Genomic DNA, 18,826 nt, shown 5'->3' on the forward strand with positions numbered 1-18,826 from the left:
TTCTACTCTCATAAGGCCTAATGTTTTAAAACTCTCGTTTTATGTAGTCTTTATTACTTCTATACGAGACAACAGTTGTCAATTAAACTTCGGGTAACATTAATGTATAAAGTAAATGTAGATGTTTAAAATTTGACTCGTCTAACCATGATTGTAGACACTCAGTCATGTCCAACAATATGTACTCGGGTATTTATTTGGTCTAGGCAATTGATTAGCCTCGTTTTTACTTCATTTTAACTCTCATAAACTCAGTAACAAGTATATACTTCGGGTAGGCAATTGGTCACAGAAACGGAAAGGAAAACGACAACACGTTATGTCGTGAAACCCGCTGAAGTTTAGGATATAAGACAGGGTATCTATCCCGCTTAATTTATATATAATGTTCAACATAAGGTTGTTAAACGTTTATATTCAGAAACGTTATTTAAATTTTAATATTAATCATATGGTTTTAACTCGGCCAGCTTTTTAATCATTTAAACTCAGAGGAAGTGTTTTGTTGTACATTACTTACCTGTAACATCAGTCTGGAATGGAGTTTATACTTTATTTGCGTTGTCCTCAAAGAATCTAGTACATTCATTATGTTGCTCACACGTTCTCCTACTTTCTGCCAGGCAATGCTTTGTTGCGATGTTTGACTACATGTACATATATTGCGTTTGAGTAAGGACTGGCTTTCACCGTACTATGTATCGATTCCTCCCCATTGATGTTCATGTATTGTTTTCTTCTGATATCATATTTTATTTCAAGAAAAACAGAAATACGTTGAATATTTCAAGACTTTATTCATTAAATGGAATTAACATGACACCTGTTTATAAACATTCAGTTAGCCCACTATTGTATTAGACTGTTCATCTAAACACACAAACATCGGGGCCTGGTCCACATTCCATAAGCGACCAAAGACTATTGAATTTGTAAATTGAGAAGTATATTTAAGAACCGGTTGACCCTGACAACGAAATAACAAAGCTTATATAGTGGTCAAAGTATTTATATAGTAACGAGAACCAGGTAACCTGATACCGGTAGGTAACCTTGACTACTAGCCATTGCCAGTTTTACTTCTATGAGGTTATGGCATTACAGATATTGATGCGATAGTAAGAAATCTTTTTAACTATGTCTAACATGGAAACATTTCGTGACATTTTTGCTTGAAAATGGAAAGCTTACGTGAACTCACTTGTTTGTGTAATGTTTATATCATAGAATAAATCTGCACTGTTTTTATCACGTTAAGTTAACATTGTGATTGATGTTCGTTTCTGTTTACCAAACTATTGAAGGATTTATGGATCTGGTATTTAAAACTAAAGAAAGTAAGCTGACGGTTGTTTTTTACCCACTTAAACTTTTGAGTAGCTCAGGGTAAATATGTCTACAGTGATCAAGATAGATATGATTACACCACTCAAACGAAAGCCTCTTCAGGTGTTTGACGTGCCCGTATTTATCTAGTGGCGAGTGTGTAGATCGCTGTTAGCTCTGGCTCTGAGGAGGGTCGATCGGCAAGGAAAACTGTTGTAAGACACTAGGACTTCAAATAGCAACCAACTTAAACCTCGTATGTAATCCATTAACCTTCGGGGTCAGCAAATAATCTATTGATTTGTTTTACAATTTTACTGAGTTGTTATAGAGATTGACAAGGTGCCGGGAGGTGGTAGTCTCGTCCATAGACAGTTGCAAGTAGAGAGACATGATCGATGAGAAATAAGGATTAGTTCGGCCTGAATTTCTGTATTGTTACAGTTGTTTTACATTGTACTCTGTTGATATTCTCATATTTAAAAAAAATAAAAATTGATTCGATACGGACTAAATTAAATCTCTTCATCCAAATCAAGTTACTCACACTTCTTATAGTTTCGGTTAATATGTGAGTAGCCCTATAATTTACATGCTTATAAGCGACAAAGTTTCTACTTTAAATCAAATTAATAATTAGAACACTTTAATACTGAGTAGAAACATCGTGTCTTGTCTCAAAAGTTTGCTTATGTTGTCACAGGTGGGGGTTCATTTTTCAGTAACTATGTATATTTCTATCAGTGTATTGTCACTTCATAAGACAAATTGTGCCTCACAAGAGAGTTTTAGCAGAAACAGATCCACAGGTTAATAATAGGATGTGTTTACTAAACTATTTATGCTTTATTTCCTTGGTAATCCAGTTTATTAGGTACACAAAACTAATTTGTAATGTTTTAAACTCAAAATCGTTCTCCAGCTTAGTTTCGTTCAATAACACAAAAGCTGAAACATTCTGTACGTGCTTTTACACAAATATACAAGCATTCGCTTATCTAAATTAATTCGGAATCCTGATTTGAGCTCACCTATCACGAAGCGCCTGTGGGCGTTCGCAATGGCATCCAGTCAAATTGTATGTTGGAAGATTTCTGCTTAAAGCCCATTAGACATTGAGTCTTCATATTAAAACTATATTTTTTAAGGGATGAAGAATTATCACCTAGGATACGATAAATGATCTTGATTTTCTTTTCAAGTACACGTGGATCAAATATGTTAAACACTTTTGACACGGATTTTCAATGAAAATAATATTGAACACTTTCGAGGTTATATCAGTAAAATATTGACAAAACTCTTTTAAAGCTCCATATTTATCCTGTAACTGAATTAGATTAGAGGATATACTGCCAGTTCGTCTTTATGACTTGATGCACTTTCACGGTCACTGGGGTCAAATGTGTTAAAATCTTCAATGAATTCTTCAAAAGATCAACAATGCCCATGACAGTTATATTGGGTTTTCACCTTGTTCAAACAAAGAACTATCATTGTTTGTTTTAAATAAACGACCTTGGCCAGCTTTCAACGTAACGAGAGTCAAATATGTTTTGAAACTTACACTTCTCTCAAAAGTTTGTTAGGCTTCGATATTGATATTTGGCCTGTGGCCTGATGGGGTAATATGTTATCAACATTTGTTCGAATGAATGACATTGGTCCATGTCAAGGTAAAATGAGTTATAAATATTTCAAAAAAGCTCCTAAAAGTGTAGAGTGATATTTAGCCTGTGGTGTAAACTTGCATACTGTAATTAATGTTAATTAAAGGGAACGTGAAGACGATTTCCACGTTTTTCATACCTCAGTTTTGTAACAGTATGGTGTATTTTTCAAGAAAAATTGATTAAGTAAGTTTAACCATGGGTTTTTTCAAATGCTATTATTCAAGACATAGTATACAAGTCATATGGAATTTGAGTTTTTAAACACAATTCTTGATTTCCAAAACAAATGATTCTGCTTCCCCCATTGCAGCGTTTTGGATCGTTTGTTTTCCCTCCTGCTTATTCTCGTTTTGGCAGTTCCTCTCTCGGCAATGGTCTCCATGTGACCTTAGATGATGCTAAGACACTTAACGTCATACAAACAAGTAGTGAGGTGAATTACCTCCACCTTATCACAGCTGCAGTTATGTGAATCAAGCTTACATATCATGACTTTAGTTATTCTAATCAAACCTGTGCTAAGCTACACATATATTGGGTTATTGAACCCTTCCTACCTGATGGAATAATTACATTCAGCACTTGTCTAATCAATATGTCGGCCTTCTGGGAGCTTTAACATGCATATTGTTTTGTAAAGTCCGCCTTTTATAACTGCAAATGTCAACATGCGCATACCGTAGATAGTTCATAGTATGCAGCTAGGCATCAGGTGAATGAAAAACAGATTGGGGTTATATGTTAATCCGAAGGTACAATAAAAATACTGAATAACATTCAAAGCATAAGTAAATACGGATTACATTTAGGTCGTTTATGATATTGAAGTACAAACTATGTCGAATACAGTAATTATCAAGGGCAATAGGGTCATGCATAATGCCTATGAACAATCGACTTTAGCGAAAGCATGAGAGTAAGCTAGCTATGCGTTTCCTTTGATGCTTTGTTAAACAGCGGTTATTTTTTGTTCCTAGATATACCGTTACATTATGTAGTTCATTACGTTTTGCATGTTTGCACGAACCTTACAAAGATTGTATGCCCCATAATATCTTTAATCAATTACCTGTTAATTAAGCTATTTAAAACACATGTATAGAAAGAAATTATCATTGCCAGTGACACTGTTATTCAGTGTTCTAAAACGAAGCACCTGATATAGTATTATAACGTGCAGTGACATTTCTTTTCACGGCGAATAATATACACATACTGTACATTGCCTGATTTTTGTTTTTACACATATAAATCTATTCCGCTACTAATTAACCTCTCAGATGTGTTATGGTTATTACCTAGCTTCCTTGTACGTTTTGCTGTTACCCAGTATATGTTGCTATCATTCTAGCTATCTCTGTTCAATATAATTGTTTGCTCCTCATGAAATTGTCGAGCAATGTTTGTTTTTATCTAGTTATCGGTCCACCAATGTGGTCTGCTACTTATTTCATTCTTTGTCACCGATATATATTCACTTCTATAAACTTTCTAAAACCTAAATCTTCACACAGTAACATACATCAAAAGTAATATTTCTCACAGTGTGAAGAGATCACTTTTGGTGTTGGCTTTGCAAAACGGTTGTTTCTATTATCTGCATTCCTCACAATGCAGTAACATTTTGTCGTTGAAGAAAGTTCAATAATGCAGTAAATACAAAATATTACTGTTTTTCGTTGAATTTTTTTTTTCACTTGTATAGCATACCATCGGTAAACTTGAGCCTCGATTTCGTGAAAAAAATCTACCATACGAGAAAATTTGGTATTCATCGAAAAACCATTAAATAACTTCTATTTATCAAGTTGTGTTGTTCATATCTTTTCAATACATAAATAGTTGTTCGTTTTTACCAACAGTAATGCTGTTCTCATGGTCTTATTATAATGTATTTATCGGACCCGTACTTCTGTTCACATAAGTTCTATAATATTGATTATATTGGTCCTTTAATACTATTTGTATTCCTATGTTATGTTGTTTATATCGGATCTGTAAAACTATTTGTATTCCTATGTAATATTGTTTATATCGGATCTGTAAAACTATTTGTATTCCTATATAATGTTGTTTATATTGGATTTGTAATACTATTTGTATTCCTATGTAATGTTGTTTAAATCGGATCTGTAAAACTATTTGTATTCCTATGTAATGTTGTTTATATTGGATCTGTAATACTATTTGTATTCCTATGTAATATTGTTTATATCGGATCTGTAATACTATTTGTATTCCTATGTTAGGTTGTTTATATCGGATCTGTAATACTATTTGTATTCCTATATATTGTTGTTTATATCAGATCTGTAAAACTATTTGTATTCCTATGTAATGTTGTTTATATTGGATCTGTAATATTATTTGTATTTCTATGTAATGTTGTTTATATCGGATCTGTAATACTATTTGTATCCTATGTAATGTTGTTTATATCGCAGGGTTCTCCCCAGGCCATTTAGCTGATACGACTCCGTATCAGCTTCAGTTTGAAATCCTCCCTGCCGTATCACCTTAGACTGTGAACCGTATCACCTTGTTATTTGTACTGAAGGTGGTCTTTTTACACAAGAAATTGACACTGATTAAATCACACGGCTGACCCAAGTCAAGCAATGACCCCACTGGTCATGATCAGTTGCACGATAGGCGTATTGCCACAGGGAGGCTGTAATTAGTGGGGAGGGGGACCGGACGACAAGCCCACAGGTGTCCAGCAAGTGTGCTCACTGGAGCCTAAAGCAATTACCACCGGATCCTTTTAGCATGGTCAATAGGTGATTAATTGAGGTACCTACTGTTGGATTAACAAAACAAACACTTATTACATCTATTATAAATTAATTTACTCACATATGATTGCATTTGACAACGCTGAAATAGCGTGTGTATTGAGTTAGTGATGGTCGCCATCTTGGATTGTGTAAAGTACAAACCGGAAAGGGGAATGAAAATCCGGATTTGTTGTTTTTAATGAAGAAGAGCTCAAATACAAATGCTGTTTTAAATCTTTGATCACATTTACTGACAGCAGTATTTAATACAGTTTTGGAGGAAATAAAAACACTGTACATTTTATTAAAACATTTTCTCTCACAATAATAAGAACTATGATACAAACGTTTTCATGTGAGTGTTTCCCCCTATAGCACAAACAGCTTTTAAATATTTTTTCTTTAAATTATTTTTAATGGGGATTAAGTAAGGGATACAAATGTAAAGATAAGAGACAAATGTCACAAATGTCATATCTATTATTCAATGTACAAAACTCATACACCTTTTTATAAATTGTATTTTTTTTAGAATATTTAAAACAATAATATTGCTGAAAATTCAGACCTAAGAAACACTTATTTATTTCCTTGGTTTTAATGTTCACCAAAAGAAAATTGGTAAATAAAAGTAACTTTTTAAATATAATATTACACACACACCCCCTTAGGTTTGATAAGGTATTATAAGGTATTATATTAGCGTGTCCGTCTTGAATGTTCGCTGCAAATGAAACATATCAGCTTAAAAAAATTCTGGGGAGAACCCTGTATCGGTCTGTCGCTTAGCGTTTTGTGTACATGTTTTGTTCAGTATAGCTGTTTATACAGCTTAAGTGACGTTATTTGTACAGCTTCACATGGCTTGATTCCACTGTTTCAGTAAAGATCAGTGATGTTGGTTTTCGTGTTGTTGTGCCTTCTAAATCGTTTTGGAAGTGTTGTTTGTATCGGTATAGCAGTAATGTTTATACATTTATCGATACTGAATTGGTCTTTATATCGATACTGTAATGGCGTTTAAATTGGTGCGGTAATGTTGTTTATATTGGATCTGTAATACTATTTGTATTCCTATGTAATATTGTTTATATCGGATCTGTAATACTATTTGTATTCCTATGTTAGGTTGTTTATATCGGATCTGTAATACTATTTGTATTCCTATATATTGTTGTTTATATCAGATCTGTAAAACTATTATATGGTGACTGTAGTAGTGTTTTAATAATATCCATACTGTAATGGTCTGTATCAAGCAGTATTATTTCTTTTGATCATCAGCTTAAAGGATTTTTTTATTTTTTTTATTTTTTATTTTTTATTTTTTTTATCTTATTGTCGTATTTTGATAGTATATAAATACAACTTCAGCTACTTATCCGTCGTAACGATCAGATGTATAGGTGCTCTTTGATATAGCATGGGTATTTCAACAATAGATTAATATCCTCACATTTCAGTAGACCTAAATACTTTGATTACAAATGTAGCTTATTTTAAAACATGACATTCTAGTGTGTACATGACTGTCTTTAACATAAGTGGTACAAATGTTAATTGAAATTCAGAAAGGCTTTTTAATGTTTGCTAATTAATGCTGTGTAGATAACTTTTGATATACCGTATTGCCAAGTGTACATTTGTTTTTTTATAGGTAACACCTCTCCGTATAAATGCTATCAAAATTGATCTTAACGTTAACTCTACACTCCGTGATAGTATAGTAAGAATACCTTCTCCCTTTGTTCCTCATACAACGTGAAGGTACTGAGGTAGGTTCTAGTAACCACATACATTGTAACGTTCAAATTGGTCATTAATGTGTATTACGTCACCAATGAAGTACACATGTGAAGCCTACTCTAAAGCAGTGAATAATTCAATCCCTTGGCCACGAGTAACTTTTGGATATGTTCCATCAACGTTACTTATATACTGAAAGCGAAAACTTCTACCAAAGAAGTCACATAACTTTGTCAATGAAAATACACCGTTAGGTTTGAGGTTTTACACAAATCTCTCATCTAAACATTGGATATTTCGTTTAGAACTTACACAACGCGGTGAAAGAGGAAAATGTCGTTATATGCCACATCTATGTTAATGTATTTATACAATGTATTGGAGACACGCTAAACATGCTGGACTACTTCAGGGACGTCAGGCGATACAACAAGGTGGCCCTACAAAACAATAGTAAAAAACGTGTCCAGGCGCATCGTATAGAAACTAACATTCCTAAGTGCATTTAAATCTTGATAACAATTATTATATGTCATTTTCTAACACCAACCCCAAGTATTTATTGTCAAGCTGAGGATACGTCTATGTCTGTGATCCTATGTAAAGCAAGGTAAGCATAAAGTCAATGAAAGTAAATTGTTAAAGGCACGGTCCTAGTTACCGGTGGATGATACAACGAGTCTCACACAACACATGGTGTGTCGCCGTGTATTGAGGGATTTATCACTTTCCTACCACTTCCACCGTTAGCTTTGAGCTTTAAGGCACCTAAGAGATAGCACCAGAATGAACTGATCGGGTACCGCAATCGATTGACATTCTTACCATTGAGATTGGAATTATTGTTAAGAAACTCCCAGTGTATTCTGTAAGTATTGAAGTGAATTTCTCTTTATTCCGAGACAATTTTACCATTAGGACAGGATATATGTAGACTTGACGGAGTCATGTAATATTGATAAGCCGCGTTGTCGACTGCGAAGCTATGACAAGAAGCGTGGCATTGACAACACCGGTTATGCCTGACGGGTTAGATATCGATAAAATCGCCAAGCTTTATCTGTATTCGTTTATTCCGACACTTACTGTTTTAGTAGATAGCTACACCTCGGCGTTGGTAGGAGTCATATTGTGTATTTATTATTACATACAATGTGCTTTGTACCATTCCTTACCACATGGTGTAATGTGTCACCGACTTTTGGATATTGGCCATTTCAAACATTTTATTGGTTACTTGTAAAGAATATTAACACAATATAGCTAGTACCTGTATATAAATAGTGTAGCTAGTGTTACAAAACATAGTCCCACACAAAACATGGTGTTGGCAGGCTGGTGTAATATTGCCCTGTGTTTGTAAACCATAGTTCAGTGTGACTTATAATAGCATGAGAACTAATTGAACCAGAAAAAAAAGGAAAAAGCTGGGAGGTAGTATGACTAGAAATGAATAGTGAACAAAATATATATATTTTACAATACAAATACACATTAATATTTTTGTCACACTTGATCTGTTTTGATATTTCTTACTTTTACGTAAGAAAATGTTGCTGTAAAACTATATTTGTATCAGGCAAAATAATATAACTTCAAGCATGTAACATACTTTTTCCACCTTACCTTATACTTAACTTGTGTAATGTCCACAGCATTCGGTTTATCAGTACTTGTTTAAAAAATGCCAGTATATATACATATAGACTCAGATATCTTGTTATCAATATACCTGTTAATAGGTTGCGGGGATATTTAGCCACACCAACGATACTGCCAACTGTGTACCATTTCTAATCGATCAGCTTTATATTCTTATTTACAAGGACATCTAGATAGTTACCTGGTTTCTTAATATAGCATTAAAATTTACTGAAGACGCGTTGGAGTTGTAAAACAGCATTTTCTGCTCGTATCACATTTACTCTTGGTCAGCATAATGTGTTCTTTTAACTACAGTGTAACAATAACGGTCACTCATCGCTTACACGCTGTTATGAACGTCATTATGTTTTATGCTATTAACGTTTTCTTTCTACCGTAAGAACGTTCTTTGTAATAGAGAAACTTGATTAATTCTTTCTTGCAGAAATTCTTGAATTAAGGATTTCGTTTATGGAACGGGCCTGCCTGCTTAAGGAGTTGATATGCCAATTGACATTATTTGCTAATCCAAAATATCCTAAATATCAGAATTTTGTAGTTTTATGATTACTACTGTTGTCATATAAATCATTTGAAAAGGCTCAAAGAAATACTTATTTTTCATTGTACTATAGATCATACATTCCTGCTTTTACAAAGGGCTTCATTATTGATTTCACATGTGGATCCAGGTAGGATGACCTTCCTGAGAGTCTGAGTGTCTGGTGTAGGGTGTTATTGTTACCTCGACGTAATCTTACCTGATTATTTACATATATTATGTAACCGATTTACAGAAACACAAAAAAAAAAAAAAAAAAGCTACTGGAGTATTGGTATTCCTAAACTGTTAAGGGATTGTTATATTTACACATTACAGACATTTGTTTTCTTAGTAAAGAATGTACTGTTGTTAGCGTGTGTAATTGATATGTAGTTATATCTGGAAATATTTGTAATTTTGAATAAGCTGATTTGTGTAAAATTAATACGATAATACGACGGTTGTGTATGAGAGCAACATTGGTTTAGAGCAGGTACTTGATTAACCTTGAATTGAGGTCGCAAAATCAGTGTACGTGCATACATCACAGTATTCATTATAATAGTTAAGTGTTTTGTTGTGTTCTTATTAATCTGACATTATATCCTTAATGTTTTTATTCGGGTATTGTTAAACTTAATCGACTGAAATGATTGGGTTCAATTTAACGAGTGTGTATACATTAATATTTCGAAAAAAGAAAGAAGGTGAAATGAGAAAGCGGTTAAGATGGTCGATCTCAGATTGTAAAGGAAAAGAGGTATATCTCTATCTATCCAATAACCGTAGTTTCCTTTTGTATCATCACTGTCTAACAATAAAGCTTAATAATAATTTTAGTCTAATTGACAGTTAACGTAGTTCAGAATTGTATCAATGCAATAGCCAGAAAGGTTGACTTCAGTATTTGACGCCAGATTAAAAAAAAAGAGTATGGAAATGCACTTACCCTTAGCTTTAATAATGGTTAAAGACGATGTCTTATGCCATAACACGGATTCAAATTCCTGATAGTTTAAATCACTTCTTGAAATAAATTAGAGAATATGTACTGGCAATAAACTTATTACCAAACAAGGGCGCACCGGGAATGACGCCGTTTTAAGAAAACGTTTAATGTCTGACAAAACTATTCATGTACATTACAATAACGTTGATCAAACGGAGAACTGACACATTATTCACCCTTTCAAAGACGTTTGTATATTGGATGGTATTGTTTAAATGTCACGAGAAATTGTTGAAATAGTAAGTGGTTCATTTTCAAATTGGTGTCTGCACTTACCTGATACGACTTTGACTACTTAAAATAATTTCTATGAGAGCACATGTTCTCCGATTCGGATAACACCCACGTACGGTTTTTCTGATCTCAGCTTGAATTAGGATTTTGATAATTTGTGTTTGCTCATTTGTACTTAATTTGGTTTTCTGAAACAAATAGATTATTTATATAGCAAAAGACAGAACCTGCATCTTGATATACCTTGCTGTCAGGTTGTAGTGTAAGATTTGAGTGTCATTCATTAATTTGTCAAGAACGGTCCCAATGTGGTCTAGAAGAATAAAAGTATATTTAAAAGTGGGTCAATCGCCGCCCAATCTATAAAAAAAGATATTACAATAGTATACAATTACCTTAAGATAATGATTAAAATAACTATTACGAGTGTCTTGCAACATAAAATATATTCGTAATTCTATAATTGAAAAGCACGTTGTTTAAAACATGGTGATTTGTACTTGGCATATTGTGATTTATAACAAAAAAAATAAAAAACATACCAAAACAAATTCGAAACTTGATATATGTTTTCGAATTCTTATAATGTTTATTCGAAATCTTGTTACTCACATTCGGACCGTTTCATATATTTCCGAAGTCAGTGATTTGTATCATTAACAAATCATATGAATCATGTTGTAAATCTTTGGTAAAATGTTATGTATTCAAAGTCATGCTATTCCCTTTTAAAATTATTACAATGCATGTCCAATAGGAATCGCCTGCTGCTTGACCGTTTTCATTATTGAACGAAGTTTGTTTTAAAATGAAGTTAATAAGTGCAGTATTGCAGCTTGATTTGTTGGTGCTATCGACCATCATTCCAATATCCGGGTTTTGGCCTAGTTGTACCCTTTATTTCTTCACACAACACAAGTAGGACTGATATGGCGTCGTTTTACGTTGATATCTATATATGTAACTATATTTCTGTGTGTTGCTTCAGTACTAATTTCACGTATGACCAGCTTTGATTTGTACTTAAATGCTTTTGATGTCGTATGTTTAAATATAGCATTGATTGTTTTTCAGGTGACAGTCCACAAAGTACCATTCCTATAGGAAGTCTTGATGAAAATCGTCAGACATGGTACGTATTATTTGATGTCCGATTACATATTTCTTTTTGTGCAGAAGAAAATTCACTTTGGCATTCTGCATTGACCCTACTTGATTTTCATTTAGGTGCTACGTTCTTCGTATTTCTGCAAAGTTAATTGCCATGTGATCCATAGAAAGCGTTAATTGCCATGTGATCCATAGAAAGCGTTAATTGCCATGTGATCCATAAAAAGCGTTAATTGACATGTGATTCATAGAAAGCGTTAATTGACATGTGATCCATAGAAAGCGTTAATTGACATGTGATCCATAGAAAGCGTTAATTGACATGTGATCCATAGGAGGCCGTATGAGAGCATTTTAACTCAGAGTAAATAGAAAATAGTTCATGGTTACTTTTATGCTCAAGAACTTTAGTAAAAGAGCTGAAACTGGAAACTAATTATTCGCATTCGTCTCCGATCTCGTTGCTAAACGTGCCTTTGTGGGATCTATGATACGGGAAATATCCTTGTCTGATATCTATTTCCGACCGGACACGTGTTGGAAAACGAGATCTGCCTGGAAAGGTGATATTACTATATACATCTTTTCATATCAAACAGACAAAAATATTAATGAAAGTAATAAAATATGAAAATGTATGACAAACACACTAAAACCTCATCTTCAACATGTTTACACAATTTACCATTAGTATATCACCAGCATTAGTGATTTTTGGGACACCGATATTTGAATCCCGGAGTCATATGCTTCTACAATCAAAATCGCCAACATTCTGAGAACCCTCTACATCTCTTAGTAATGGGAATCACTAAACATTTGAAAATGATGTCATTGACTAGCCTGAAATCAGATGACTGCAGCATACTATAATACCTAGACATTATTATTTTTTCTTACGGGCACTGAATAGTCGCTCCCTAACTCTTAAATGGTACAGTGGCGCAAAAAAGAGCAGCGCTGCAACAACGCTATATGTGTGTAGTCCGCCCAAAGCGCTGTCTGAGAATAATGCCCTAAACAACTTTATAGGAGAGAAATTACCTCACAAACATAGTGAGTATTGCTATACTCAGATCTATAAAAAGTAGTGCCTCAACATCACGTGAAGGACGTGTTTCTAACATCACTGTACGGTAATGGTGTCACCATAAGAAAGGCAAAATACTAATACTTCAGCTGTTATACCCACTAATTTGCTATACTGCGCTTCATTGATTGTATAAGATAATTATTACTACTCATGTTAAAATGCAATGCATCATAGTGGATAGAACTAGCCATTCAAACAACAAAGTTCTTAATTTCGTGTAAGTGTATATTTTCGTTCCAGAACATGCTAGGTATGAAGGTGAACAGGGTAGGTGTCTTACCGACCTATGGGCTAGCTCGTGTTTGTAGAGCTACGTAACGGTACTGGTCACTAGGACATTTAAACCGAAATAATTATTTTAGCGTACGCAGCAAATGATGACGCCTTTTCTAGAATATTTGAATTGTGGGTATTTGTGTTGTACAATATGACATCTTACATTGCATGCAGCATCGTAATAAATAGTTTCACTATTATAATGTAGAACTTGCTTTCTAGTAAACTAATTATAGACCATGAAATGTATTACCATGGCATATATAACGACGGTAAATGTTGGTGGTTTATTAAAACGATCAACGTGTTTGTATACTTTTGAATAAAGAAATTCTATCAACGAATATAATTCTGGATTTTATTGTGGCGATCAGGCCACTGGTTCCTTCTTAATTAGTATTTTGAGATGACAAAGTCAAGAAAGTCCGTCTTACAGATAAGGCCTAAATTGCTATAGCTCGCGATCCTATTGGCAATATATGTCGTTGCTAAAGTGGACGTTATACATTACTACTGTAACCATTAGCATAGTATTAATTGCACGTGTTTTCACAAATTAAACTGACATTGCGAATGCTATAGCAACTGAAATGCCTACAACCTGGTACAAATTGATACATAGCAATGACAATGCATTTGTATGAACAACAAATGATTGTTACATAACAATTGTTTCAGGAAAACGTGTACGCACGGGCAAGTATACTGTTACCTTTAACGCTGTATAGCCTGACTTGCATCCATGTTATATCCTCATGATCAGTACCAGTAGATTGACATCAGCATTACCTGTGTTTCTGTAGGAAACCCTCTGCTCAGTAAAGTCATGTTAACTGTTTAACAACTAAACTCTCTATCCTGCTGCTCTTATCATTAGCAATACACTGTAAGACATAGCGATAATTGTTGAATACTTAATCATACACGTAATAGCATGGTAAAAGATATGTACGAAATCTGATTTGCAATTTTCCCATGATTAAATCATGATAATAGCTGACTTAGCTGACACAAGATCGAGTTGTTCTAATGTGTCAGAGTAGAATATATTCCGTCTTTGCGTATTGCAGAGTTATCTTCTCTTTGGAGCAGGTATTGATTGTTACTTCATTGGTTTGTGTGAGAAAATTGCGTCGTTTTCTCAAAAATTGATGACGTTCCTCTCACAAACCAATGACGTAACAATCAATACCTACTCACAAGAGAAGATAACTCTGCAATACGCAAAGACGGAATACTAACCCTCTGCATCTTTAAAAGTCATCGGCATAATTAAATAATGTTATTACTATGGTTAAATTATTATACAGCATGGCATATAATAGAATAAACATGAACTAATATCGATATAGAGTTGTGTAGATACGTCTTAATGACGACTCCTCCGTTTTACCAATCATATTTTCGCCCGAAAGAGAATTAAACGTTTCCCGACATCACAATAACAGATATTTCAGTCACGAGCAATTTAAGCTTGGTTTACAATGCTTCAAAAATACTTAACATCAACTTTGAATGATGAAACTTGCCTTCCCGAAAATTATTATTATAATCTAGTTATTGCTGTTAACGATGTAAACAATTGCTTCTGCATAACAGAAGATGGACAACCGAACAGAACATCTCTGCACATCGACACGCACGTAGCTTACGTGGCTAAGCAGTTCAGTTGGAAAAACAATATATCTTTGCTTTTAAAAGTTCATTTGAAGTATAATAAACCTTTCATATACTCATTTAACTAAACAACTGTTTATCAATGGTTAAAGCTATATTTAGAAAATGATATATTAACTAGTAAACGGTTCTACATGAGTTTTGAGAACTGGTCACATGCTTGAAGTTGAAAATGTATGATTGCGAGAAATTGTCAAGTATATAATATAAACGCATATTATGTAGGCATCACATTTATAACGATCATCTACACGTGGAAGCTTATCTTGTGACCATTTGAACGGTGGCAGTGGTTGGATGCACGAACGTTTTCATATTGTCTAAATACTTTTATGTACGGTACACAAAAAGACCACATGTATCAATGTGTTGACATTGGATATATATATAAATAATACAGCATCGCATTGTCCAGATTCCTTCTCAGCTTGCTGTCATGCTATTAAATTAAACAAATAGACAAATAATCAAGTGCAGCAGAAAAAAACCCAACTGTAGCTTGGTGAATTCATATTTTAAAGAACCGACAGTACACCTATTATTTCATTTCAAGGTAAACTGACTAACTATATTTAAATTTGCGGGATTTTAATTGGGCGGTCAAGTCACCAGTATAAAAGTTCTCGAGAATACATATTCGTGAAATACCCCGATAGTGAACATATCATACTGTTTTTAACCTACATTATAGTGTTTATCACTGTGGATTTAGATTCATTTATCCTTCGAATTACAGTGAATATACAACACCTAACATGTCCAAAGGATCCATTCAAAGTTGATACATGTGTTCAATATATGAGTAGGTCAAGCTGATTGTTGCTGTGCTAGATGACAGGTTACTTGCTAACACACTACACCAAGTTTGATGGGTTACAGCTGGTCATGTTTTCAGCTAGTTTGCTCTAACTCTTAGTGTGTATGACGTCATTGCTGCACGACCTGTTTGTTAAGTGTGAAGCATGCTATTACATTTTGTGTTTAGTTTGTAGAATCAAATTGTTATTTTAAACATTTAATGATTTTTTTTTTGTACATTCATATATTATAATATCCTGTATTATAGCCATGCAACTTTGAGTTGATAATATAACTGATGTATCAAAATAGGTAAAGACAAATGCAACATAATTTGAATCAACATGGTTTAAAATCCTTTGACAGAGGTTAAGAAGATAGATAACTACCAGCTGATTGTCTATGATATAGTATTATACATATATTACTTTATCTTTGTAATTCCTTTGATGTATTTTATATATCTGGTGTGTTTACTTTTACAGTATTACCAGCATAGTACCTACAATCATGATTACAACGTAAGTATAAGGTGAACCTATCCAACGGGTGTAAATAAATAGCCACATCTTGCTATTGATGTCTTAAATATAGAGTGTGTATCAGACTTTTAGTTGTTGTAAGTAAATAAAAAAATGAATATATACCAAAGTGTCAACACACAAGGAAATCATTTGAATTTAAAACTGAAGGATGAAAACAAAAGTACAACTGACTTGGTGAGGAGTAGAACAACATTGTTCGTAATAACTGACTTAATGGGATGTTATTTGTAGAAACTGACTCGTTTCGATGCTATTCATGATAAATCACTTATCTCAATGTTATTATAGTTACTGCCTCCATTCGATATTCCATTCAAAGTGACTCACTTATCTCGATTTTCTTCATGATACATATTTTGTATTAATAGTGTTCATGACAAATGACTTTTCCGATTTCATTTTGCAGGTTATGCACTTAATTCGATGCTATTTTGTAGAACTGACTTATCTATATACACGTATTAATAATTTGTTCTGATTTTGTTCGTGGTAACAGACACCATTCTCGAATGTAGTTTTTGGTAACTGACTTTTCTTCATGTCATTTTGGCTACATACATTATTTAGCTTTAGGCTTTTTGTCAAATGATTTATTTTATGTATGACCTGACATGTTGCAATGACCTTATCTTCACGTTATTCGTGGTTACTTACTTATCTCTATCTATCATAATGTTACTCGTAGAAGCTTAACAAGAGATTTCATGGGAACTGATTTATCACTAGGCTATTAATGGTGACTGATTTATCTTGATGCTATGTTAAAGCAACTGACTTACATGTTATCGACAGGAACTGACTTATTTTGATATTATTCACGTCATCTCACTGATTAAGATTTTTTTTCCAACTGAAGATGTTTTTCCTGATAACTGACTTACTTCTATTTTACTATGATTACTGACTTATCTGTATACGGAGCTTCAAAATCGTAAATAATCGGTAAATATTTTGTGGAAGATTGTCTTATAATTGTAACAGGTAACTATGACTAACGAACGCTATAATATAGCAGATGTATGGCAAGCCAACTTAACATTTATTCAAGGAGCAATGTCGATCCTGTATTTCAAAAAAAAAAAGATATCTTATATCGTAAATAAGATATCTTATATCGTATATAAGATATCTCATAAAGTATATGAGATATCTTATATAGTATATGAGATATCTTATATAATATATAAGATATCTTATATACTATTTGAGATATCTTATATAGAAATTAAATGAGATGCTATATAAGATATCTTATATGATATATAAGATATCTTATATCGTATATAAGATATCTCATTTAATTTTTTATATAAGATATCTTATATAATATATAAGATATCTCATATAGCTATATAAGATATCTTATATAATTAAAGTCTCGTTACTAAATAAGATATCTTATATAGGAACGAGATTTTAACAAAATGTCGAAAATGAAGTCTCCCCGTCCGGAATATCTCGAGGATCTACATAGGGACAGTAGGCTTGTTGTAACAACACGTATTCCTGTCGCCGCCATTATGTCTGAGCCCACTTCAAGAGTGCGGGAAATGGCAGCCTCTGCTTTGGCCGCTATAAGAGAGACAAGGTGAGCTAGGCCTAGGGAAAATACAGCANGAGAAATTAGTTTCTGGTTTTTAATGCCACGAAATCTCATTCTATATCAGATATCTTATATAGCAACGAGATTTCAATTATATAAGATATCTTATATAATATATGAGATATCTTATATATTATATGAGATATCTTATATAGAAAATTAAATGAGATATCTTACATGCGATATAAGATATCTTATATAGTATATATGATATCTTATATACTTATATAAGATATCTCATTTAATTTCTATATGAGATATCTCATATAGTATATAAGATATCTCATATAGTATATAAGATATCTTATATAGTATATAAGATATCTTATATCGTATATAAGATATCTCGTATATAAGATATCTTATATCGCATATGAGATATCTTATATAATTATATAAGATATCTTATATAATTCGATGAAATACAGGATCGACATTGCTCCTTGAATAAATGTTAAGTTGGCTTGCCATACAGATGTCCTGCTTACATAAGTTACATATATTGAAAAGTTCCTTTTTTTATGGAAATGTTTTGATGGTGAATGTTTCATTCTAAAATGTAACATTTTGTATCTGGATATGATTTGAAATAATCTGTTATATTATTGACCTGCTATCGCCTTCCATGACAGTCTATGTACCTACATTGAATTTCACATTTGAACATTCTAGCGTAATATATAACAGCAAAGCACAGAAGCGATTAATGTACAATTAAACGACCTATCACTTACTTTAATTAAATTGATTTGGCTAGAATTTGCATTCGTT

At 33.1% G+C, this 18,826-nt stretch overlaps 1 protein-coding gene across 29 annotated transcripts in view; it reads left to right on the plus strand.

Annotated features, from left to right (window-relative positions):
- Nucleotides 1-18,826, plus strand: part of LOC110450814 — a 75,411-nt gene that overhangs the window by 8,893 nt on the left and 47,692 nt on the right. For 24 of the 29 annotated variants that reach the window (XM_021498532.1, XM_021498541.1, XM_021498543.1 and 21 more), the window contains exons 2-4: nucleotides 12,028-12,085; nucleotides 14,111-14,128; nucleotides 16,393-16,428. In XM_021498532.1, coding sequence (XP_021354207.1) covers nucleotides 12,083-12,085; nucleotides 14,111-14,128; nucleotides 16,393-16,428 — 57 coding nt within the window. In that variant the 5' untranslated portion in view covers nucleotides 12,028-12,082. Of the gene's footprint in view, nucleotides 1-7,981; nucleotides 8,133-8,201; nucleotides 8,391-12,027; nucleotides 12,086-14,110; nucleotides 14,129-16,392; nucleotides 16,429-18,826 lie in introns of those variants that run through there. The other 5 variants (XM_021498534.1, XM_021498533.1, XM_021498537.1 and 2 more) reach the window with 5 other exon arrangements.

This window comes from Mizuhopecten yessoensis, unplaced genomic scaffold (assembly GCF_002113885.1).
Source record: "Mizuhopecten yessoensis strain PY_sf001 unplaced genomic scaffold, ASM211388v2 scaffold5519, whole genome shotgun sequence".
In the NCBI taxonomy this organism is placed as follows: domain Eukaryota; kingdom Metazoa; phylum Mollusca; class Bivalvia; order Pectinida; family Pectinidae; genus Mizuhopecten; species Mizuhopecten yessoensis.